Genomic DNA, 26453 nt, shown 5'->3' on the forward strand with positions numbered 1-26453 from the left:
TACAGCTAGGATCCGATACGATGGAGTGCGAGCTTCACGGCTTCTCTGACGCGTCTACTACTTCCTACGCCGCCGCCGTTTATATTCGGCTCACATCCATTTCCGGGGAAATAACTTCCGCGTTGCTTGTCGGAAAGTCGAAAGTCGCGCCGATCAAATCCTTGAGTATTCCTCTGTTAGAATTAGCCGCGGCCGTCCTGCTGTCTCGGTTGATGGAATTTGTGCGTAACTCTCTCCGTCTCACCACAGCTTCGTGTCATTGCTGGACGGATTCAACCGTCGTGCTTGCGTGGGTGAGTCAACAGCCGTCGAGGTGAAAGATTTTCGTGGCAAATCGCGTGTCCGAAATCCAATCCCGGATTCCATTCGCCTCCTGGAAACATGTTCCAACCGGGGACAATCCTGCCGATTGCGCGTCTCGCGGAATTCTCGGCAGCCAGCTCGCTGCTCACAAACTTTGGTGGCAGGGACCAACGTGGTTGCGTCTTCCGACATCTGAATGGCCCGCGCCAGTTGACTCTTCGTCAGAACCGTCTCTCGAATAGCGACCTTGCGCCGCCGCTCATGTCGTAACTCCGCCTGAGCCGTGGGATCTATCGAAGCGCTATTCCTCATGGCCTAAACTCATACGCGTTACCGCGTACATTATGTGCTTCACTCGTCGGCTTCGTCATCAGGCGATGCATCATGTAACGCTCGATGAGGCTCCATCCGCCCTGTCGGCGAACGAATGCCGAACCGCGCGAGATTTCTGGCTCCAGCGCGTTCAGGAGGAATTATTTCCAATAGAGCGAAAAGCGCTACAAAATCAAAAGGCTGTGTCCTCAAAGAGCCGACTTCTCTCGTTCAATCCTTTCCTGGGCAAAGATAAATTAATTTGCGTTGGCGGGCGGTTGTCCAACGCTCTCATTGCTCTTCCGCGCAAACATCCCATCATTCTCGCGTCGCATCCACTGGTAACGCTCCTAGCTCACTACGCTCATCTGCGATCCCTTCACGCCGGCACACAACTCACGCTCGCAACAGTGCGTTGGGAATTCTGGATAATCCGAGCTCGAAGCGTGGTAAAAGCGGTGATAAACCAGTGCATAGTCTGCACTCGAGAAAAGGCGGCGACACCAACGCAGTTGATGGGCAACTTGCCGACGGTGCGAGTCGCGCCTCCCGCACGCGCGTTCTTGCATTGCGGTGTTGATTACGCCGGTCCGGTCTCAATTCGAGCGATGTCCGGCCGCGGCGTTAAATCACGCAAGGCGTACATCGCTGTTTTCGTATGTATGGCGACTCGCGCTATCCATCTAGAAGTTGTCGAGGGCTATGCCACCTCGGCCTTTCTATGAGCTTACTCTCGATTTTGCGCACGACGAGGACTTCCAGAGTTCATGTACTCCGACAACGGAACTACCTTCGTAGGGGCCGATCGCGAGTTATCTATGGCATTCCGAGCGGCCCTTCGCGAGCCTGAATTTCTAAATATCACGGCCACGGATAACGTAACATGGCGTTTTATTCCTCCATCGGCTCCACATTTCGGAGGGCTCTGGGAGGTAGGTGTCCGAAGCGTAAAACATCACCTCCGTAGGATAGTCGGGTCTTACACTTTGACCTTCGAAGAATTTGCTACCGTGCTCTGTAACATCGAAGCATGTCTAAATTCGCGGCCACTCGCACCGCTTACTGATACCGTCGACGATTACGAGCCGCTCACGCCAGGCCACTTCTTGATAGGGTCCGCTTTAACTGCGCCTCCGGAACCGTCCGTATTGGAAATCAACGAGAATCGTCTGTCCCGATGGCAGCTAGTGCGACAGCTGACTGAGCGATTCTGGAAACTTTGGCAAAATGATTATGTCAATACGCTTCAACAACGGGTGAAGTGGCGAAAAATTGCCAAAGATTCTGTCCGAGTCGGCCAATTAGTATTGCTTAAAAACTCATTGCTCCCGCTGTGCAAATGGGAATTAGGGCGCATTCTAAAATGTCATGCGGGCCCTGACAACCTCACGCGTGTTGTCACAGTAAAAACCATTTCCGGCGAGTACAAACGACCGCTAGCGAAAATATGTCTCCTACCGATCGACATGGAATCGACAAATTAGAACGCGCTAGTTCTTAATGTAAATACTGATCGCCTCCAACAAATGATCATTCGCCTATCTGTAAAATAGCTATCTCTTTTTCGCTGTGATGCCCAATTACCGTCATCCTTTTGAAACGATCATTTCGAGGCGGGCGGTATGTTAACGATTGAATCTCGCACAGCGTGCGTCATTTCGTCTTTATAAGTTTTCTCATCTTTGTATTAATTCGTTACCTTACACATTGTAATAAATTCCTAGTAACGGGCGGAATATGATCATGTTTAACTTTCGAGCATTCGCTTAGAGAAAGCAGCGGAAAAACATGCCTTGGTAAACAATCTCGAGTGAGTCGCTGGTATTGTTTTTATTTTTCTTTCTAACAACGAAGGCCACGAGAAGAGCGTTGAAAAGCCGAAAATTTCAAAACAATCAGAGATAGCGTTCCCCTCTTTGGCGCTTGAATTTAGGTCTGCACGAATCATAAGAGACTATACGGCCCTCTCTCCGCTGTGAAAAAGGCGTTCGCACGCAGATCCACAGGACAATCGCTCACTTGGTCACTTTTACGAATTCAGAAGTTTTCTTTAATTCCGAGTGAAAAGACGCTTCAAGTCGCCGAGTTCTATTAGTTATTTTTTCACTTTCTTCTCAAGCGTACGAAAGCTCAGTTTCGGGCCTCGATATCAGCTGTTTCTCGATTCTTTCGTCTTATTGCGAGATTTAGACTCTTGTCGCGTGAACTTATTCGACGGGCTTAACCGCCAGCGAACTTTTTGTTAATTCTGTACACGCCCTTCGACTTAACGTGCTGTGAATCAAAATTTTACAAATATATTTTTTATCCGGTTACGGGCCACTGTCTAGGAGAGTCCGCGACGAGAGTAGATGTATAGGATGAAAAAACACAAAACTGGTCCGAATAACAATTCAATCAAAAGTCTTTAATGAAATTTCAACAACGTTGATAATACACGACTATGTGCGACGATAGCAAACGTTTCGTCGATGCCGAACGATAACGCGGGAATCGTTGTGTACTGATCGCTAGCCGAATAATATCTGACTGCCTGCGCTCTGTGAGAATCGAGCACAAAAACACGCCGGAATCTCCGCATTCTTATAATATCACGCGTACGAGATCGGGTGATCACGCGTATAGTCGTGGTCAATACCGAAATCATAACGTGATTCTTGAACGGATGTCAAACAAACAATTTATGGCCAAACACAATTAATCTACATGCCGAAAAATACAATTTGAATTCTGAACAAATTCGTTTAATTAGTTGTTGAAAATAAAGTGCATTATTCTGCGAATATTAACGCTCTACGAACATTTATCTCGGCCATTTGATTTGATCCGTTTCCGCCGCATCCGCGGGTCCTCACTTCTCGCTCACTTATTTCTATCTGGCTTTCTCTCTCGCTCGGTCGCCGCTTCGTGCGACAGCCAGCGTTCTTTCTCCTTCTCGCCCCTTTCGTTGCTCGCTCCGTACTTTCCTTTCCGCCAAACTGACCCTTCGCTCTCTTTGAGCGCACTCGGCAATTCTCTGCTCCGATCGGAGTCTTATCCCGATCGCGAACATCGAGGATAAATTTAAAAACTTATTAGCGACATGTAAATACTATTCTCTTTGTTTAGACGAGAGCACTGATAATTCAGATATAAGTCAGCTATCAATATTTGTGCGGATCATTCAATATGATTTTTCAATTCATGAAGATTTCTTAACTTTAGTTTTATTGCGTGATACAAGATGAAACCGTGTGAGCTTTTTCGGGCGCGGTATAGCTCGCCGGAATCCAGGTTTGGTCGGTTGGGGGTGTGTCAATGAATGTACGCGTTTGGTTAATAATAAATTAGAAAACGTATTTATTCAATTAGGTATGTTGATGACTGTGTGTGTACAGGCGATGTATGATTGCGTTGTGAAAGAATATACAAGCGATGTATGATTGCGATGTGAAAGAATATACAAGCGATGTATGATTGCGATGTGAAAGAATACACAAGCGACGGTGAAATGATTATTAAGCAACGGCTAAATAATTATTTGAGCAGCGCGAAATAACTATAAAAGTATCGGTGAAATCAGTATAGCAACGGTGAAATAAGTAACAAAGGATCGGTGCGATCGGTAGAATAACCACGGTGAAATAATTATTTAGCAACGGCAAAAGCGGCGTGAAATAAGTTTACAAGTAGCGTGAAATAAATATAAAGTATCGGTGAAATTATTTGAGAGCGACGGCGAAACAATTATTTAAGCAGAAGAAATAAATGTAAAGGCGACGGTGAAACAACTATACGGCGACGGTGAAATAATTATTTATGCAACGGTGGAATAATTATTTATGCGATATTATAAAGTCTGACGTGAGGCGTCCTAGTGCGGTCGGCGAGAGCGCAAGCGCGGGCGATCGTGTCGCAACGGTTGGCACACGATGGAGCGCTTGTCGGTGAGTGCGTTCGTAGAGTATCGCGAGTCCGTTCGATCATACATCGATGCGGACTATTCGGCAGCGCGGATTGGTTGACGCAGTTTACCCGCCGGATGGATTCTGTGGATGAATCACGGTGCGCGGTAACGCGATATAAGGATTAGGCTGCCGATTACGCTCGGCGGGAGTACGAGAACGCTTGTACGAAGGCGAGAGTAGAATGGCAATCCGGCTTGGTGCACGGGAATGCCCGTTGCACGAAGATCGGTGCCTAGAGAGCCGAGTGCGCTCGGCGGGTATACGAATATACTCGTATGCGGGAGCAAGAATACCGAGGACGCTCGGCGGTACACGAGGATACTCGTGTGTTGGAAAAGGCATAGAATCCGAGTATGCTCGGTCGGACTACGAGAACGCTCGTAGAGTGATGTTCGCTGTCTAGCAGCGAACGGGATCTGGTGAGAAGATGTACAGTCGAGCCTCTTTTATACCCGGCTGGCAGCCGACTGAACTCGAATCGGCAAGCATCGGCGGCAGAGCTGATGTGCTGATATGCAATTCTCGTACACTTTAATGTCTCGAATCTGAGAGCAGTGTACATTTTAATGTCTCAATGCAGACGAATCAAGTTTCTATAAGAAACATAAAAAATTTCGCACTAACAATCAGCGGTGGCTCCATTAGCCTCTTTCATATATATTGATATTTATTTATTTTTTTGTAACTAAATGATTTATTCATATGCATAATTGTTTTAAATTATTAATCTATAAATGTGTTTATTTTTCAGAAAAAAAAGAAGAGGTGGTTGGTCGCGTGCACGGTGGTACGCTCGACGAAATGTACAACACGAAAACCATATAAGACCAGGTCCTTCTGGAGTAATAAGAAGAGGAGGTGGCCGGGGAAACAGAAGAGGCAGTCGGGGAAGAGTAAACCAAACCATAATAAAAAACTGTTATTTATCATAACAAATTATATAAATTTTATTTTCTTTTATTTTATTTTTTTTTATTGCCTTTTATTTAACTTGACCTAAAATATTGAATAATTTAAATTAATTTTATTATTTTATTTTATTTTAATCAACTTTTTTTATTAAATTTTTGACAAATTTTTAATTTTTAATTTTTTTCTTCTATCTTTTATTTGTAAAACCGACGAACTTTTATTTGTAAAACCGACGAGCTAATATTGATTATATCAATGTTAAAACTAACTTTTTTCATTAATTTTACAACAAATCTTGCGTTTAAATTATATTTGTTTTAACTCACAAGGAAAGGGACCCAAGTGTCCCCCTCCGATTTTGACGAGCTTTAAATATGTCGTAAAGTAGTTCAAAATAAAAAACACCTATTTTTTTTTTATGTGCTTTCTCGCACATTTAGGGTTGAAACAACCTCTACAAGCTAAAACGGTTTTTTTGATTTTGACTGAATATCGTCAAAACTGTAAGAGATATCAAAAAATGTTTCGAATAAAAGTTGCATGGTCTTTTATGAGCTTTATAACCGCGTAGGTCGATTTTTAAAAAATTTTATATTTTTAATTTACCCTTACCCCATCTTATTATTTTTACGAATTAAAAAATTTTTGTTATGACAAAAGTTGTAGCATTTTTTACGCTGAATACAACCATATATGATTTTATTATGTTTCAAAATCGCATCTTTCAGAAATAAGCTGTCAATGTCGCACTATATGCGTCGCGCTGCGATATATGCATATATGTATATGCATAACGCATCGTTTGTGCCGCTTGTGTAATCGATGTTTGTCGCGCATGTGTAATTGATAAGATGAATAAAATTAGAAATAAAGATTAGCATGTTATGAAGTATTCGGAAAAATGTTCTGATCAAAGAACAAAGTTCACTAAAGTTGTTGCCAAGGCATCCCCTCTATTTTACACTTTTATAGTCGCATTTCGAGTGTATTTATAGCGCAGCGCGTTGTCATATCCCGTCAGTGCATATATTACGCTTTAAAGTTGTGCGCTTGTTAGTGATAACGGAAAAACAATATATAAAACAGCATCAAAAAAAGAACAGCAAATTCACTATAAAGTAAGTATTATTTTTTTGTACACAAATAAGGAGAAATATTTAATTGTTACCATATATTTTTCAGAATGGTTCAATTAAATCCATTTAACGTAATAATGTTAGTATACGTAACTTTTTCGGCCTTTAATCTATCAACAAGTCCGATAACATCTGAAGAACGAGAAATGGCACATAAAATAGAATCTATGCTGAAAGAAATGCGCGATGAGAGATACGAAATGGAAGTAGAAGAATCTTTAGATTATGAAAACGATAACGATATTCCAACAGCAGAGCAATTCGAACTAGGAGATGAAGAGGAAGAAGGTGAGCTATTGGACGCAAATCCTAAAGTTATATGTACTACAGATGAACGTATTCGGGCACAGGAAAATTTAAATGTACCAGGATTTACATCCTGGTACATTTAAATTTTCCTGTGCCCGAATAATTCATCAAGCTAAATCAGCGTCGTGAACAATAATTCTATTTTCAAGATCTGTATGAAAATTATTTAATGTATATTCCGAAATTTGTTTTAATTTTTTGAATCTACTGCCACCTTGATTCACTTGAATTTCCCATCGTCGTAATTGACGTAATGAATATACTTTCCGAAATCTTTGTTCTACTCCTTCTAATGTTCTTGGCCTTGTTGTACTGCTTTTCCAAAATTCGACTGTATTTTTTTTATATCCATACGGAATACGTTCATCTGTAGTACATATAATTTTAGGATTTGCGTCCAATAGCTCACCTTCTTCCTCTTCATCTCCTAGTTCGAATTGCTCTGCTGTTGGAATATCGTTATCGTTTTCATAATCTAAAGATTCTTCTACTTCCATTTCGTATCTCTCATCGCGCATTTCTTTCAGCATAGATTCTATTTTATGTGCCATTTCTCGTTCTTCAGATGTTATCGGACTTGTTGATAGATTAAGGGCCGAAAAAGTTACGTATACTAACATTATTACGTTAAATGGATTTAATTGAACCATTCTGAAAAATATATGGTAACAATTAAATATTTCTCCTTATTTGTGTACAAAAAAATAATACTTACTTTATAGTGAATTTGCTGTTCTTTTTTTGATGCTGTTTTATATATTGTTTTTCCGTAATCACTAACAAGCGCACAACTTTAAAGCGTAATATATGCACTGACGGGATATAAAAACGCGCTGCGCTATAAATATACTCGAAATGCGACTATAAAAGTGTAAAATAGAGGGGATGCCTTGGCAACAACTTTAGTGAACTTTGTTCTTTGATCAGAACATTTTTCCGAATACTTCATAACATGCTGATCTTTATTTCTAATTTTATTCATCTTATCAATTACACATGCGCGACAAACATCGATTACACAAGCGGCACAAACGATGCGTTATGCATATACACATATGCATATATCGAAGCGCGACGCATATAATGCGACATTGACAGCTCATTTCTGAAAGATGCGATTTCGAAACATAATAAAATCATATATGGTTGTATTCAGCGTAAAAAATGCTACAACTTTTGTCATAACAAAAATTTTTAAATTCGTAAAAATAATAAGATGGGGTAAGAGTAAATTAAAAAATATAATTTTTTTTAAAAATCGACCTACGCGGTTATAAAGCTCATAAAAGACCATGCAACTTTTATTCGAAACATTTTTTGATACCTCTTACAGTTTTGACGATATTCAGTCAAAACCAAAAAAACCGTTTTAGCTTGTAGGGGTTGTTTCAACCCTAAACGTGCGAGAAAGCACATAAAGAAAAATACGTCTCTCTTATTTTGAACTACTTTACAACATATTTAAAGCTCGTCAAAATCGGAGGGGGACACTTGGGTCCCTTTCCTTGTCAGATCTTAATGTAAATCAGCGTGCGTTTTTTATTTCACACTAAGGATAGCCTGATGACAGGTTATGAAATGTCTGTTTATACTAGTGTTATTATAACTCAATACAAGTTCGTTTACACTAAAATCTAGCGTTTTGATTTCTATTGCTCCTTTCCTTTTATAATTTTATTATTTGTTGACCCTTATCATTTTTAATTGAGATAAATAAAATTTCATTAATATGTCTACAAAGGACACCACACTTATAAACGATAGGCATGTAACAAGTATTTTGTCTGTAAATGACACCATATTTATGACCGACAAGTGTATGATAAGTATCTTGTCTGCAAACGACACCATATCTATATAAAGGTAATGTATAAAGAAAAATGAAAAGTGGTACAATAGGACTCCTGGCGAAGATCCACTTGAGAAATCTAACGCACCATTAGTGGAACCTCTTGGGTGGTGCGGAAGACCACTATATTAAAATGGTTAAAATAAAGTTAAAATACTAAACTATCCGATGTATAATCACATTGGTATGCTTTGTCCAGATTACTTTTGTGTTAAATAAGATAGTCATAAATATTTTTTAAGTAAAAACATGTTTCTTTTATTTTCAATCAATTCTTTCCTTTACTTCTCAATGTATCTTGCTATTTACAAAAGATATTATGCATTTATAATGTGATTTTTCACGTTAATGTGTAAAATTGGAACATATAAATAAATTAATAATATATTAAATGTTACTTGTTTTGTTTATATATTGCAATATATAATTTTTATTACTTTATTCTTATTTTATACATTAACGTGAAAAATTATATTCTGCAAATACATAATGTTAAAATATTTTATTAATATGAATATGATATATGTTTCATAAAAGACTGTAAATCTCAGAAAAAATATCGCGTCGAGCGAAAGCAACACGCCGCTAGTCGACTTAGTCGCGTGGAGCGAAATTCGGGAAAGCATTTTTGCTGCCAACGCTTGGCAGAAGAAACGATGCGAGCGTCAAAACCGGTTTTTATGCTAGGCTTGGTGGGAAAGAGATACAAGACATAGGTCCGCCCACTTCTACCAGTCGACAGCCGAGCGCACACGGACACGTGACGTCAGCGGGTCTCGGTTGTGTGCGTGTGGAGCTCTCCGGGGAAAACTGGCAGCTCTGATCGGCGAGTAGTATATGGCAGGTATGGGGCGTCACAACAAACCCCCACCACCTACCCCATATTTGACCCACTGACCTACATTTGGTCTGGCGTCAAAACAAATGACGTCACAGGGAGGGGAGAGGGAAAAGATGGCGGCAGTGGGTCCAACATGGCGGACGTCTACAAGATGGCGGCTGTTGACAAGATGGCGGCTGTTGACAAGTGATTTTTATTTTTCGGAATTGAGAAAAATCCAAGCTGGGTTCGAACCTGGATCGCTGGATTTCTAGTCCTGGTCCTAGTCTGCTGGGCTACCTATACATCTAATGATAGTAAAATGGTGTGTCGTATTTATGGCTATGGGACCTGGCAGGGAAGGGATGTATATATGTTGGGACCGCGTCTATATGATGTACCCCGGACTCTGTGGCAGGTATGGAACATGTAAACAAACGACGTCACACAGTCGCCTCTAGTCTGCGAAGGGAAGGGATGTATATATGTTGGGGCCGCGTCTATACGAGGTACCCCGGACTCTCTGGCAGATATGGAGCATGTAAACAAACGACGTCACACAGTCGCCTCTAGTCTGCGAAGGGAAGGGATGTATATGTGCTGGGGCCGCGTCTATACGAGGTACCCCGGACTCTCTGGCAGATATAGAGCATGTAAACAAACGACGTCACACAGTCGCCTCTAGTCTGCGAAGGGAAGGGATGTATATGTGCTGGGGCCGCGTCTATATGAGGTACCCCGGACTCTCTGGCACGTATAGCGAACAAAAGAATGACGTCGCAGCGACGAATGGTCATTCGACTTTTAGTTTGATATTTGGTGTGATGGTTAAGGGGTCGAGCGCGCGATATTGCGTGAACGGGGTGAGCGTCAGCCACCCGTTTTCGCAGATTGAACGTGCTGTAAGAATTGACGATGGCGAGTGGAGCGTGCAGGAACATGCGAAAAGGGAAGGAAACAAATGCAAGAAATGGAATACAAAAATATGTTTATTTGCAACAATTTTTTTCTTAAAAGTACATGGTCGAACGTTATAGACAAAAATATTTTATTTATTTGGAGAGTTTTCAGAGAGTCATAAACAAATCCATATATGCAAGAAAAATGTACGTTCGTATAGATTACAATTTTCGCTGCAACTTGATTATCCGTACAATTTGATTGAAGTAAAGTGCAATTAATTCTAAAAATATTATTTCAAAGTATGTATCGAGAAATGTTAAATCTTTTAGTTGCAAACGTACATTATGTTGAATATTGTGACAATTAGTGTTTATAGTGTGTTTTACAATGTTACTTTCGATGAAGTTCTTGTTGGGTAAATTTATCTGTATTTCATTAATAAGATATTTAGAGCAATCATTAACACTGTTTGCCATTATATTTAACTGATTTAAATTAGCGTTTACGCAATCGAGTAAGTTTTCCAGTCCGAGAAAAGTAGTCTTTTGCATTGCTATTGCGTAGGAATATGTTCGTGGTTTCTTCGGAGTATGGATGATTTCTTCTGCAGCCAAGTTACTTCCCGAAGAAGGCTCTTCTTGCTCCTGATATTTTAATAGCAGGGCTCTTGCTCCATAGGTGGTGGTGAAATTTATAATTATCTTCTTGATAATAATAGAGTTAGACTTAACACTATTTCCATTTAAATAATCAGTCATAAGTTCCATGTTTTCTTGAAATTGCTGCCACTCCACCATGTTGAAGCAAATACCCTCGGCTCCCTTGGAAGTAAATTTAACAGCGGGTTGGAAATCAAACTCGTCATCGTTGATTGAAGTTTGCAACCCAACATGAATTTTTTTCGTATATGAGGAATTGAGTCCGTAAGTGGTGTTGGCTAACATCATATAATTTTGCTCAAATTTTTCTCCATTGAAGTATCTTGCTCCGGAAACGTCACCGCGCACTTCGTGATGTTCAGAATTTAAAATTTCTTTGCGTTTACTCATGATACTAGTTTTCACGTAGACACAAAATGAAATACAAAAATGCTGTATCTTCTTTATTGTTGCTGCTGTTGTTACTGCTGTTGCTGCTGCTGCTGAACCCGCACGTTCGAATGTCAGAAAACGAATGATTAAAATTTTTCCAATCGCATGGAGTAGAAAATCGGAAAAGTAGTGGGAAAATGCGTGCGCATAAAAATTTTGAGTCATCTGATTGGATACGATGTTTATTGCTTCTACATTTTCTCGAATTCTCTTAAAAACGACCGTTGATAAAAGAAGGAGTAAGGACATCGGTTCGTGCGCTGTTACATCCTGCACAGTCTCGCATTACAATTATTCGGAAAAAAATCAAAAAGGGTACAAAAGGAAGAGAAACTGAGGACTGAGGAATGAGAAAAAATTAAAATATTGCAGTCAACGGAATTTTTACGAGCTTTCATCCTAAAAAGCTCTAAAACACTATAAATCTCCAATCCGATAAAACTATTTATTTACACTTGGACCCTGGAAAAATTACATTTTAAACATATGGAATCTAAAGGGTTAGACAAAAAAAAGATCGGAAATATCCGTACCGTTAAAAAAAGAAGCAATTTACAATAGGGTAAGCAAATGTAAACCTTTTTTATATTACATGTGAAAGTTTATTACTGTGAGTTTTCGAAATTAAGTTTTGCTCACGTACTAACTCTCAATTAAATTGTAAAAAGTTATAGGAAAAGAATATCGACATCGTCCGAAGGGTATTTTTTGTCTGGTAAACCCTTCGAACACTAAAGTAATATACATCTTGTAAAGTTGCCGCCAATGTGCGGAAATCTTTGTGAAAGATGTACAACTTGAAACCGATTGATTTTTTTGATCCGACTGAAGGTATAAATAGGAGATTTGAGACGGAGAAAAATCGCATTTCAAAATTCTCAGTGTAGTGGACAACACGCGTCGTGTTTCTTCGTATCGTGAATTCGGGCGAAATTATCTTGAGTACGCGAAAATGGTTGAGAATTTAAGAAAAACCGTCGAGACATGCTTACTACTGTCACGCGCTTTGTGCGGACTCGATGTGAGCAGATATTTATCGCTGTTATCAGACAACGATGAAAAAAATTTTGAAGTGTTTGCGAAATTTGCGGGGCTGTGTCCTAGTGCAGTGCTAGCGGTGCTATTTCGCTTGGGGCATTTTGCCTCCTATCAGAGACTTGTAATCTACGCGGGTGAAGTTATCGAAATGAGAAGTATTTTCGGTGATGGAGAAGTGGAGGATGCGGGTGGGCATATAGCTTTTCTATTATTTTATTTTCATCGATCGATTTCGGAAGCGAGTGAAAACGGTGAGTTTATATTCCAATTTTTATTATATATATATGTATATATAATTTTCAAAAATTAAAAGAGTAAAATCTTTTAGGAGTAGAACATCGGAACGTATCGCCTCGCAGGATCGCGGGGGTGAGAGGAGTGCAACGTATTGCACGTCCTGAAGAGTATACTCCTCCTCACGGAATAAGGCGACGGGCTGATACTTCACCCGAAGCCGGACCCTCACGTGAGTCTTATCACACATTCTTTTATGAAAAATAAGCATTTCATATTGGTAAATTTTTTTAAAATAATGAAATATTAAATGTTTTTAGGGCGTGCACGTATCGAGCTCACACCTGAGCCACCTCTCGTTAACTTGGATAGCGAGAGCGAGGAAGAAGAAGTTGGAACTCACGAAGTGAGTTCATTTGACGAGGAAGAGATTTTTTCACCAGGTGAGTAATGAGAAATTTATCGCAGTAAGAAAATGGATAAAAATTTTTTAACCGCTAAAAAACAATGGTGAATTTTTTAGAGTTTAACCAAGAAGGTGAAAATACAATAATAATAGAAGATTCGGAGGAGGAGGAGGAGGATGAGGATGATGATGATAATGAGGTACAAGAGGAAGATATGGGGGAGGAGTTGAGTGGAACGGAAGAACAGACTCTAGAGGAACTTTTGAGGGAAAGAGGTAAATACAATTATACATTTTTGCATAGATAACGCTTTCATACTCGAATACCTTTATTCTAACCGGAGGAAATTTTTAGGAATTGTTTTCCCGGAAATTTCTTACTCGCCGGAATATTAGTGATCAATGATCAACACGATCAACGGTGAACAAGAAAGGGAATAATCCTGTATAAAGGTGAGAGAATTTAATATGAAATGTATTACTATTTTTAATTTTAACAACGCGTAAAATTCGAGTATGGAAGTGTAAAAACAATAATTTTAAAGATAAACTAATTCGTTTGTTTTCGATTTTTCCAGTTCAGTTTGGTGGAGGAGGGGGAGAAATGGAAGAAAACACGCAGCAGCAGCAGCAGTCGGCGGAAAATCAAGCCGAAGAAACCGACGACAACGAGATAGGAGTTCGTGGGGAGGGGAGACTGGAGAGAGAAGAGGATGAGGAAGCGTTGTTTCCGGAGAATCAGGTTGGTGCGCCGGAACAGATCGCGAATCATAACGGGGATAATTTTAATTATTTAGATTTAATAAGGGAAAACGTGCGTGAGTTTAGAAATTTCGGTGTAGTAGGGAGAGAGGCTGGTTTTCGCCTTCGATCATTACCAGAGGGGGAGGAGGTTTACGCGTGGTTAGAAAACGCGTTTCGCGAGCTTCACGCGTACGCGGTACTTTCCTGTGTTCCCGGTGATTACATCGGACTTAGTTTCGATTCCCCGAATCTTTCACACGGGCCCGCGGGTATTTCGTTCCGACCATCTCGTGATTTGACTCACGAGAATATCTGGAACCTCGTGAGTTCGTTAGCTCAAAGCTCCGGGGGCTTGAACGTAGCGCAAGAATTCAATATCCACGTTTACCGTGTCACTCCTCCTACGGGTCGTGCGGGTAATGCGCTTGATATCGCTGGTAAACGCTCGATTTTAACGATATCCAACTCGGATAACTTATGTTTTCCTCGCGCACTCGTAACGGCGCAAATTTACAATGAACGTGGTAATTTACGTACGGGTAGCCTACAAGAAAGATGGAACGCCGTGAGATACCGTCATTCCTCGTTACAACGTGAGTTGGCATGTGATTTAACGAGGAAAGTCGGTATTACAATTCCAGAAGAGGGTTGCGGTATTCGCGAAATCGAGCATTTTCAGCAATATTTAGCCGCGGAAAACATCGCGATAATGGTTTATAGCGCGGAAACTTTTGGTCACGGGGGTAAAGTCTTATTTGATGGAAATGCGATACTAGCCTCACTACATCGCGAACCGGTCGCGTGTTTAAACATATTACATCACGCTGAATTGCGACATTACAGCGTTATTTTAAATTTAAGAGCCGCCGCGGGTAGCCGAGGTTATTGTGTACCGTGTAACGTCGGTTACCGCAGCGATGTAAGGGGACACCGATGCTCAAATAAATGCCCTCGGTGTTACGCGGTACCTTCGTGCGAGCGATTCGACGCGGAACGTATTCATTGCGAAAATTGTAATCGCGAATTTTTCAATCACGCGTGTCTTGAGCATCATCGTGCGCAAAAATCATACGATGGGCAATCGTCTCGTAGCGTTTGCAACACCGTATGTTTTTGCGAAGAATGCGGTCGTTTAATCGAGCGTAATAGACAACACGAATGCGGTGTGACTTACTGTTCAACGTGTCGTTCTGCCCAACCGTTGAATCATCTTTGTCACATGCTTCCTCTCCCTCACAAAGCTAATTTCCGTACTAACGACACGGAGCATATTTTGGGAGAGGGAGGAGAGCAACAACAAAACGCGGGTGAGTGCGTACTTAAAACAGAAAGTCGCGTCGCATTCGTGTTTTACGATTTCGAGACGCGACAGGATGACACGCTTCAAGGTACCGCGAGTGTAAATATTCACGTACCTACACTTTGCGTCGCGCAGCAGATTTGCGAAACGTGTGCCGAGATTGAGGATACTTCGGTGCGCTGTCGGTGGTGCGGTATTCGTGAATACATATTTCGTCGTGATCCTGTAAAGGAGTTTGTAGATTTCGCGACACGTCCGACTAAATATTTTAAACACATAATTTGTATAGCTCATAACGCGAAAGCATTCGATGCGCAATTTATCCTACGCTATATTGTTGAGAGCGGAACCGCCTTAGAACCGCGGGTAATCTTAAACGGGACGAAAATTGTAGTACTAACAGTGGGACATACGAAATTTATCGATAGTATTAATTATATGCCAATGCGTTTATCGGAGTTACCGAAGGCTTTTGGCCTGACGAATACTTCGGACAAAGGCATTTTTCCGCATTTATTTAATACCAACGATAATCAGTCATATGTCGGTCCGTTGCCGGATATTCGATATTATTCACCCGATAGTATGAATACGAACGAGCGAGAAAAGTTTTTAGCGTGGCACGCGGAAATGATTCGTACGAATTATGTGTTTGATTTCGAATGCGAGATATTGCGTTACTGTCGCAACGACGTGAATATTCTGAGACGCGCGTGTATGTCTTTCAGAAAGATTTTCTTGAAGTGCGGTCGCGTGTGTCCGTTCGAGGAATGCACAACAATCGCTTCCACGTGTATGAGGGTTTTTAGAAAAAACTTTTTACGTGAAAGAGAAATTGGAATAATTCCACCGGGCGGGTACAGACGCGCGAATACCCAATCGCGGAAGGCGCTTCAGTGGCTGGTGTGGAAGGAGCGCGAGCTCGGACATAACATCACCCACGCAGGACGCACTCGGGAATATCGTCTGCAAGACGGCACGCTAGTCGATGGTTATTACGAGTCGGTGGAAAACGGTATAACACACTATCACGTGTTGCAATTCCACGGTTGTTTTTGGCACGGATGTCCGTCGTGTTTTAAGATTAATCGCGATAGGGAACTAACGGTAAACAACGAACGCGGCGATACGATTGATTTGCGTTATGAGCGCACCATCGCAACAACGTATCGTCTTCGAAGACGGGGGTACTCGGTGATAGAGAAGTGGGAATGCGTCTTTGATCGCGAAATGATGGAAAATAGGGAAATGCGTGAATTTTTACAAAATCACCCGATGATAGAAATTGAGCCGCTCAACCCGCGCGATGCGTTCTACGGTGGACGTACGGGGAACATCGTGACGCGGTACGAGATTACGGATACGGAGAAGATACGTTACGTGGATGTGTGTTCTCTGTACCCGTACGTACTGAAAACCGGGGTTTTCCCGATCGGACATCCCACGGTGTACGTCGCGGAGGAATGCTCGACTCTAATTGGCATAGGACCGTGTTACAATTTTGATTCCGTCGAAGGTCTCGTGCGTTGCAGGGTACTCCCTCCGAGTGATCTCTTTCACCCCGTATTACCCTATCGCGTGCGTGGAAAGCTACTATTCGCGTTGTGTCGCAGTTGTTGCGAAACATTTTCACACGAAGAATGTACCCACGAGCCGTCCGAGCGAGAATTCGAGGGTACGTGGGTATCGCTTGAATTGCGCAAAGCCATCGACAAAGGTTATCTCGTAACGAGGGTTTGTGAGATTTGGCAATACACCACAGCTCGCTACGATCCCGATACACAGCAGGGTGGATTATTTACGGAATATATAAACACATTTTTAAAATTGAAACAAGAAGCCAGCGGATGGCCGAGCGAGTGTGAGGATGACGTGTCTAAAGAACAATATCTTCGCGACTACGAGAAAACCGAGGGTGTCGTTCTCGATAAGCAAAACATCGCGAAAAATCCTGGTTTGCGCTCGGTCGCGAAGCTATGTTTAAATTCTTTTTGGGGGAAATTTGGTCAACGATCCAACCTGCCGAATACCGAGATCGTAAAAACTCAACAGCGTTTAGCGAGTTTACTCACGAGTCCTCAGCATGAGATAATCGAAATATTACCCGTAAACGAGGAAGTGATGTATGTTTCGTGGCGACTGCGAGAAGAGCTGGACGTACCCTCGCCTCTTACTAACGTAGTTATAGCGGCTTTCACGACGGCACAGGCGCGTCTTGTATTATACGAATATTTAGATAAATTGAATCGTCGCGTTTTATATTACGATACCGACTCGTGTATTTACGTGAGCAGCGGTGTCTCCGATGAATACGAAGTGCGTAAAGGTAATTTCCTAGGCGATATGACGGACGAACTCGAGAGCTATGGTCGCGGTAGCTATATCGAGGCGTTTGTATCGGGTGGTCCGAAATTTTACGCATACGTGGTTCGCACAGCGGAAGGGCAAACGCGAGAAGTTTGCAAAGTAAAGGGCATAACTCTAAATTTCGAAAACTCACGCTTAGTTAATTTTAATAGTATTAGGGAATTATTATTACGTAAAGAGCGAGAAGGTCAAGAGAAGGAGGAGGAAGGGACGGAGTCGGCAACGGTAGAATCGCGTTCGATAAATCTATGTTTCAGAGCAATTCGACGTACAGCCTTTCACGAAATAATAACACGCGACGAAGTGAAAGCTTGCACACCCGTGTTGCTAAAACGTAGATTTCTCGACAGTCGTTGTTCCGTCCCTTATGGATATTTATCCGAACGCTAATTGTTATTTCACGATGCTGTTCCTTCGCTCTATTTTATTATTTAAATAATTACACGCATGTTTTCCCTATATATGTAAAGTTTATAAATTTTTTTGTAAAAAGTAAATAAAAATTGTGTTGTAAAAATAGAATAAGAATAGGCTAAGAAAATGATAAAATTATAGAAAAAAGTCATGTAAAGATTTAAGAAATAATAAAATTGTTTATATTTTATATCGTTTTTGCTTTGTATTTATATTCTGAAAAAATAATTCTCCAATGATTTTTCTCCAAGTTTATTTTCCCCTTTCTCTCTCTCTCTCTCTCTCTCCCCACATACATTCACGTAAAACGACTATTTTTGCCCAATTCTTTCCGTGGAAAGCAGCTTTTCATCGTGGGGGAGTATCATAAGCTCATGAACTCACTCCCCCGCGCGCGCAGGCGCTGACGCGAGCAATTCCGCTTGTTCAGCATTTACGCTTGTCCAGCTTCTCCGGTCTGAATTAGCTCGTAAAAGACCGCCGCGAAGTACGCTGGCGCGCGCGCACCTCCGCCGCGTAATGCCCTCTGCCGCGATGGTAAGCTTACTTCATCGTACCGTTACACGGCTTTTTTTATGTTAGTGAAGACACGAGCGGTGTTCATTTCACAAGATGGACGTACGCTGGAAACATCCCTGGACGGCTATTGTCAGCGGTCCCACCGGCTGTGGTAAAACGGTCTTTGTAAAATCCTTTCTCAAATATTTACCCGAAATGGCCGATGTTTCTTTTGAAAGAGTCTTATTTTATTACGCCGAATGGCAAGACGCATATCGTCAACTACAATACATGTTTGCGAAAACAAAAGAGAAAGTGGGAGGACATGGAAGAGGGGAGGGTAAAATAAAGAGAAATATAATCGAGTTTCGCGAAGGGCTACCGCAAACGGACGATTATTCTTGCGATCCTCTCGCACCAAAATTGGTGATAATCGACGATCTTATGAGAGAATCATCCTCGTGCGACGTAATCGTGGATCTTTTTACAAAGGGTAGTCATCATAAGAATCTCAGTGTTATACTCATCACGCAAAATCTATTTCACCAGGGACGTGGACAGCGCGACATATCTCTTAATTCTAACTACATAACCGTCTTCAAGAACCCGCGCGATCGCGCTCAAATTCGCCATCTCGCGCGACAAGTGTACCCCCATGACCCAAAGTTTCTAGAAGAAGCATACTTTGACGCAACCTCACGCCCTCACGGATATTTATTACTCGATCTGAAACAATCGACTCCGGACAAATATCGATTTCGGACAAACATCTTTCCCGACGATGCGTTGCATTACGTCTACGTACCGCGCAGATCATTCTCAAGCGTATAAAAAGTATGTACTTGCGTTCGCGTGACGTCAGTTGCGAGAGACTTTCACACGATGAAAGAAGCGGTAGCAGCGTCAGACAGTGCAACGAAAACCGCTAAACGTTCGATCGGAAAGAGAAACGTTTGTCTTCTAGAGGCATTGTGTCATCTGAACAAAAATCAACGCACCTCCTTCCTGCGAACCGCGGATGAAAAATTTATTCGCTGTATTTGCGAATGCGTTTTCAACACACTCAATGGTAACGTTGCGCTCGAACGACGCGAAAAAAATCGTCTGAGCAAATACAAAACAGCGCTGCGTCGTATCGCGTCAAAGCGTGGAAATTGGAAGAATAAAAGAAAGCTATTGGTACAACGAGGTGGATTCTTATCCTATATCATCGTTCCTTTATTAGAGGCCTTATTTTCGCGATTTATAGACAGGGCGACGGATTAAAACACAAGAGAGAAAATAATATTGAGCGTTATGGAAAGAGCGAAAAAAATGGTTTTAATTTCTACGGAAAATCTCGAGAGAATGCAGCGTCAATTACATCATCCGCAGCCGACTACCGACGGTGTACCTCTGGTGGAAAACACATCGGGGAACAACGAAAGCGCTAATAATAATAATTCCGTGCGAACTCCCGGGACCCCTTTATCCAGACTCGATGCGGAGTTGAGTCAAATTCTTAATTCACCCTATCCGAAGGATGAAGCCGAGAGATGGAAGATGTACAAAGAGGTTCTTTGGCGATATCTTCACTTTGTACGAGTAGCACGAGGACGACGAAATCAAGAGGACGACACGCGTAACGCCGAGGAAGAAGAAGAGGAAGAAAAAGACGAAAATGCGTTGAACACACGTGAAGGAGTACCGGCGCACGATCTCACGGGCTCATTCGTTCCGGACTCTAGTCGTACGAGAAGCTTCCCGAAAGAACACGACACAAGTCTCGAGGTGATGAAAAGCGTCGGAAGAATAGTGGAAAGCGTACCGAAATCTTACCGTGCCGAAGCTCGCTTACTAACGAAACACCTACTCGATAAAACATCGTCGAGTAGAATTAGCTGGGATGAGCAAGGAGTCGTGACTATAGACGGTAACGTCGTAAAAGATTCAAATATCTCAGACCTGATAAACGAGGCGATGCGCGATAGAAAAACCGTGAAAGCCGTGGGAAGAATTCAGTTCGCGCGGTTACTTCACGACTTGAACATTCCCTCCACACTAGTGAGAAATAAAAAATTATTAGCAGTCGGTTCTTCGCAAAATATCGCGAAACTTAGCGGTCCTACGGCGAGTTCCACTCCTAAGAGAAACACGGATTCACCGGTAGCGAGACGCCTGCTCGATTGGAATAAATTGGAATGACGGGTCTTGAAAAATTGTACTATGATCCCGAGCATTATGCCGGTTATTCGGCTGTTGATAATCTGTTTCGCGCGGCGAATTTATCCCGTAACAATGTCGCGCGATGGCTCGAAGCGCAAGATGCGTACACACTACATCGTCCATTGCGACGGAAATTTCCACGAATGCATTACAACGTAACGAATATCGACGATTTGTGGGAGGCTGATTTGATCGAACTCCGAAATCTCAAAAGTTACAACGACGGATATGCGTATTTACTCGTGATTATCGATGTACTTAGTAAATACGTCTGGGTAGAACCATTGCGCGACAAGACGAGTAATTCCGTAATGGGAGCTTTTCAGTGCGTGCTCTCGAGAAGTAACGGACGCGTACCCGTATACCTACAAACGGACAAGGGTAAAGAATTTGTCGGGCGACCGCTACAAAAGCTTTTGGAAGAAAATGACATTCGTTTTCGTGTAGCCCGCAATCCGGATGTCAAAGCCGCCATCGTCGAGCGCTTCAACAGAACGTTGAAAGAACGAATGTGGCGTTATTTTACGCATAAAAATACGCGACGCTACATCGATGTTTTGCAAAATATCGTAAACGCCTATAATCACACCCGTCATTCGAGCACCAGAATGCAACCGTATGTCGTTATGAGAGAAAATGCACGTATCGCACGTGAAAATATAACGCGCCAATGGAGGAGCAACGACGACGAAGCGAACGAGAAACGTCGAAAGGCTAAATACCACGTCGGTGATCTCGTTCGTATCAGTAGAGCAAAAGTCGTCTTCGAGAAAGGATACGAGGCACGGTGGAGCGAGGAGATATTTCGAATTCACCGTATACTCGATTGGCGAAAACCACGTGTGTACGAGCTGAGCGATTTAGCGGGAGAAGTCATAGACGGCATTTTTTACGAACAAGAATTGGCTCGGGTTGAGAAAAACTTGCAGGAGGAGGAGTTTATCGTCGATCGTGTGATAAGAAGTCGGGGTCGCGGTAATAATAAACAGGTGCTGGTTAGTTGGCGTGGTTATCCCAGCAAGTTTGATTCTTGGATCCCTGCTTCGAGTTTAACCCCGCTTGTTCGAAATGAGGACGGATCAATTTCTCTTGATTCTTCCCAGCAATAGTAGTATGCGCTATTTTCCGGACAATGCAACCACTTCCTTCATTACAGAATTACCCCATCCTATACACTTACACGGCGAATGGGAAGTCGCGCTTAACGAGATCCAATTTCCCACTACTTTTTTACACATAAATCACGGTGAAAATGTCATTAGATTCGTCGATATTGAAAATGGTCGCGAGACGAGGAAAGGCGGGACGACGTTAACGTCGACGCAAGGAGTAATACCGAATGGTATTTACAAAAATATCGAGGAACTTATCTCCGCTATTAATTCAGCGTGCAAAAATGCGAATTCGCATATTAATTTGACACTAGAAGACGCTAGTGGTGGTAAAATCTTGTTCGAGATTACATGCGATGAAAATAAATGCAATCTGGTTCATCATATGAACGTTTCCGATAATCTTCTACGAATACTCGGTTGCGGTGGGGCCCTAACGACTAGTGAAATCGAATTCTATACAACACTTACTGCAACTAATCCTAATTCCAAAGATATTTTTACAGCACCTTTTATCAAACTCGGGTTTAAAAGAGAACAAAGAGGGCGCGCTGGAAATTTCTATACTCTCGAACCGCACGGATTGCTGCGCGGTATTCCCGATAAACTCTTTGTTTATTGTGATATTTGTGAACCTTATATAACCGGCGATGTGCAAACTCCACTTCTTCGAATAGTACCGGTCGAGCTGCAGCATTACGGCCATTATTACGCGTACGGAGCGAATCAAGTGAAACATTTCTCCGTCCCGCATTATATACCATTACGACAAACGTATTTTCGTAGGATTGAAATAGATATAAAAGATCAATTCGGAAAAAGAATACCATTCCAATCGGGAACGCTGACGGTGACGTTGCACTTTAGACGTTTCCAGTAGGAAAAAATCAGTCAGAAAAGCCGCACGCTATGACTAGACCGGAGGACCATGAATATTACGATATACAAAACGGAGGTCGGAGTGAAGGAATCACACGAGTTTTTGTCGGAGCACCCTATCAACGAGGACACGGAATCGGTAGTTTTCTCGGAGGATTATTCAGGAGAGCGCTTCCTTATCTGAGTAAAGGTGTACGAGCGGTTGGTAAAGAAGCTTTACGCGCCGGCATTAGCGTGATGGAGGATGTTGAAAATAATACACCGTTCAAGGAGGCGGTCAAATCTCGTTTCAAGGAATCGAGTGGAAATCTCAAAAGAAAAGCCCAAGAAAAAATAACTAGCTTGATGAAGGGTACAGGTTATAATGTATCAGCGAAAACAGCCGCGCTTCAGTTTCCTTTCTTCAGTCACGAAAGACGCATCGCGGTTCCCAAGTGTCGTCGTCCTCATCGTCAGACGAGCAAAAAGAAATCGTCGAAAAATAGCAGCGTGCGAAGGAAAATCACGAAGAAAAAAAAGACAACGAAAAAAAAGAAAATTCGCACAGCGGCTAGAAAGACCAACAGCAAAAAGCCATCCGGCACCACGAGGCGTCGTCGAGTCAAGAAACGTAGTGTAGCCGACATATTCTCTTAATCAGTGCGTGAATTAGGAATTTACGGAGCATGTCCTTTCTTCATACACATTCAAACGAGTGTTTAAAAAGTGAACTCGATCTCTTTTCTTTACCACTCACACAAACCAGCATCGAGAGTTCGCAATGGATTTATTACAAACCCGTAACGTCGCTCGCGGACGACGCGCCTATAGAATTCGTCATACCCGGTCATGGAGAAGATTATCTAGATCTCACGCACACCATGCTGAGCCTTCGCGTACGCGTAGAATCTACCCCCCTAGCAGGAGGTGGTACCGCCGTTGGCACCCCCGAATTCAAAGTAGGCCCTGTAAATCATTTACTGCATTCCATGTTCAACCAAATCGACATATATTTCAATCAAAAACTCGTGTCGCCCCCAAACAACGCTTACGCGTATCGGGCTTACATCGAGGCGTTATTAAATTATTCTTCACCCGCAAAAAACTCCCATCTGACCTGCTGTCTGTGGGATATGGATACCCCAGGTTTAATGGACGCCCTCCTAGAGTCGCAAACCCCAAATCAGGCTCTCGTGAGACGCTCGCGTTACATTCGAGACGAACAGGCGCTAGATCTCATAGGCCATCTTCACTGCGACGTTTTCAATCAGGATAAATTCTTAATCAACGGGGTGGAAGTTAGAATGAGGCTCGTTCGCTCGAAAGATTCGTTTTGCCTTATGGAATCTAATTCACTGTCAAAAATACGCCTTCTAGACGCTAGTCTGCTCGTTAGAAGAGCAAAGATAAGCCCTGGTGTGTTACTCTCGCATGCGAGAATGTTGAGTAAAACCACCGCCAAATATCCTCTTACAAAAGTCGAGGTTAAAACATTTACGATTCACGCTGGACTCATAGGGGAATCGATAGATAATGTAATACTCGGACAACTGCCAAAACGTGTAATAGTCGGTTTTGTCGATAACAGAGCGTTTAATGGTGATAGAAAACTGAATCCGTTTAATTTCAAAAACTATGGTATAAATTTCTTTTCTCTGTATGCCGATGGTATGCAAATTCCCAGTAGACCGTTACAACCGAACTTCTCGAAAGACGAAGGCCTTTACGTCGAAGCCTACCACACGCTCTTCTCGGGAACCGGCATTCACTTCTTGAACGAGGGAAATTCTATAAGTAGAGAGGATTATGGCCAGGGCTACACTCTTTTCGCTTTTGATCTTACCCCCGACTTGTCCGCTCATTGCGCCGGACATTGGAATCTCGTGAAACATGGTAGTTTGCGATTAGAAGTGAAATTTGAAAAGGCGCTTACCACGACCGTTAATTGTATCGTTTACGCAGAGTTCGATAACATTCTAGAAATAGACTCCTCTCGACAAGTTATCGTCGATTTTGCCGGTTAGACTTTTATAACACCAAACCCCCGCCTCCCACCACTACTACTACACACATTTTTCCCTCACGTCTGTTTTCTTAAATGGTGTGTGAAGCAGCGGAAACAGATTCAGTCCTGTTCGAGACACGAACGTCGTCGCTTCGTTTAAAAATAAAGAGTGAGTACTTGGACATAACTATGGATATAGTCATTGATATACAGGGTTTCCGCGATGCCGCCGAGAAGTTTATTCCGAAAGAAGTAGCTGTCGTTGCGATTAACTCACCAATCATCGGACACTGGATTATGACGCCTCCCTATCCCTTTGACGATTTACCCGATAAATCGAGACGAGAAAACAACTGGCTTTCGCGAAATTATCACGGTATCGAGTGGTTCGATGGTGAAACTGATCTTAAATGTTTCGTAATACAACTACGTGAAATAACACGTCGAGCGCGCTACATCTATAGCAGGGGGCAGGAAAAGGCACACTATCTGAGGCGTCTACTTTCCAGAAACGTATATAATCTAGAAGGAATTTCTCCGGCATTTAAAAATTTACCAGAAGTCAAAGAGAGCGGACATCGGTGCTCTCACCACGGCTTTCGATTTTGCTCTACAGACAAATTTCTTTGCGCGTTACGCAACGCTTGCAAATTGAAACGCTGGATAGTCACTCAAAACACTAGCAGCGAGTGTAGCATCGTTTCGAGCTGCGATGATCTTTCTCATGAGAATTGGAACGTAAGCGAAAAAACCGACAGTGCTGTTTTTATGAAAAAGAATAAAAATCTTGATATAATTCGCAATATCGAAGCGTGGCGTAACGCTACGGAAGAAGAAGAAGAAGAGAAGAATCAATCACTTTATTACATTGCAAAAGATACACCGTACGTAAAGAAAGAAGAAGAATATCCTACCGATAGCTACGCTCAACAAACCATCCCCGTTAACACACAATCATTCGAGAACGTCTACTCTTTGCGTAAGGAGGTAAACCCCTGCGACTCTACTATACAAATAATTCCTCGCACGCGAGCACCGTCTTGTTACGCGACAAATGAATTCGTTGGAAATCTTACACGCGTTGCATCGTCTCAATGTCAGATATGCGGGAGTCTATCCTGCCGACAGACTACCGAGGGTGTGGACGAGGTCGACAGCCATTGTCGCTAATACAGACGAACATGACCGCCCCGGAAGACACTGGGTCGCCTTTTACATCGACGAGCATGGTACCGGCACATATTTCGATAGTTACGGAATCCCGCCACACTCGGATCAACGATTTCATCTGCGACTTCGACGAAATTCCATCACGTATCGATGGAACACCGAGCAGCTACAAGGATTTTTTTCGCAAACATGCGGTCAATATTGCTGCGTGTTTCTTTACTATTTGTCTCTTGGTTACAGCCTTCAGCAATTTCTTCGTCTTTTCACCGATGATTATAACCAAAACGACAGACTGATAGTATGCTTATATCGCAAAATTTTTCTTTGCAAAAAGAATGAGCAAACGAAACTACCTACTAGTACTTATTGTAATATTCAACGATGTATTTTTAAAAATTTAAAATAAAACATTTTTTTCATATATTTAACATTTCTCGATGCGCGCTTTGAAATAATATTTTTAGAATGTATTCAGTAAGTCGAATAAAATATTTTTATATTTTGACTGTAATGTTCAATT

At 42.2% G+C, this 26453-nt stretch overlaps 5 protein-coding genes and 1 long non-coding RNA gene across 6 annotated transcripts; all 6 read left to right on the forward strand.

Annotated features, from left to right (window-relative positions):
- The first annotated feature begins 647 nt into the window (after positions 1–647).
- On the forward strand, positions 648–1340 carry LOC105672737 (uncharacterized). Its single transcript, XM_012367869.1, has one exon. It carries the CDS (start codon positions 648–650, stop codon positions 1338–1340), a length of 693 nt encoding a protein of 230 aa, XP_012223292.1.
- Positions 1341–1382: 42 nt separating this feature from the next.
- LOC137001915 (uncharacterized) lies at positions 1383–2099 on the forward strand. The gene has a single exon (XM_067361242.1). It carries the CDS (start codon positions 1383–1385, stop codon positions 2097–2099), a length of 717 nt encoding a protein of 238 aa, XP_067217343.1.
- A 1807-nt stretch (positions 2100–3906) lies between these two features.
- Positions 3907–6842, forward strand: LOC136997488 (uncharacterized). The gene is made up of 2 exons (XR_010888231.1): positions 3907–6592; positions 6657–6842. It is a non-coding gene; the product is annotated as an uncharacterized lncRNA (long non-coding RNA).
- An 8335-nt stretch (positions 6843–15177) lies between these two features.
- LOC136997486 (uncharacterized) lies at positions 15178–18113 on the forward strand. Its single transcript, XM_067348390.1, has one exon. The coding sequence runs from the start codon at positions 15224–15226 to the stop codon at positions 18059–18061; it is 2838 nt and encodes a 945-aa protein (XP_067204491.1). The 5' UTR covers positions 15178–15223; the 3' UTR covers positions 18062–18113.
- Positions 18114–20763: 2650 nt separating this feature from the next.
- LOC137001916 (uncharacterized) lies at positions 20764–21897 on the forward strand. The gene has a single exon (XM_067361247.1). The coding sequence runs from the start codon at positions 20764–20766 to the stop codon at positions 21895–21897; it is 1134 nt and encodes a 377-aa protein (XP_067217348.1).
- Positions 21898–23444: 1547 nt separating this feature from the next.
- Positions 23445–24782, forward strand: LOC137001917 (uncharacterized protein F54H12.2-like). The gene has a single exon (XM_067361249.1). It carries the CDS (start codon positions 23445–23447, stop codon positions 24780–24782), a length of 1338 nt encoding a protein of 445 aa, XP_067217350.1.
- The last annotated feature ends 1671 nt before the right edge of the window (positions 24783–26453 follow it).

This window comes from Linepithema humile, chromosome 1, assembly GCF_040581485.1.
Source record: "Linepithema humile isolate Giens D197 chromosome 1, Lhum_UNIL_v1.0, whole genome shotgun sequence".
Classification (NCBI taxonomy): domain Eukaryota; kingdom Metazoa; phylum Arthropoda; class Insecta; order Hymenoptera; family Formicidae; genus Linepithema; species Linepithema humile.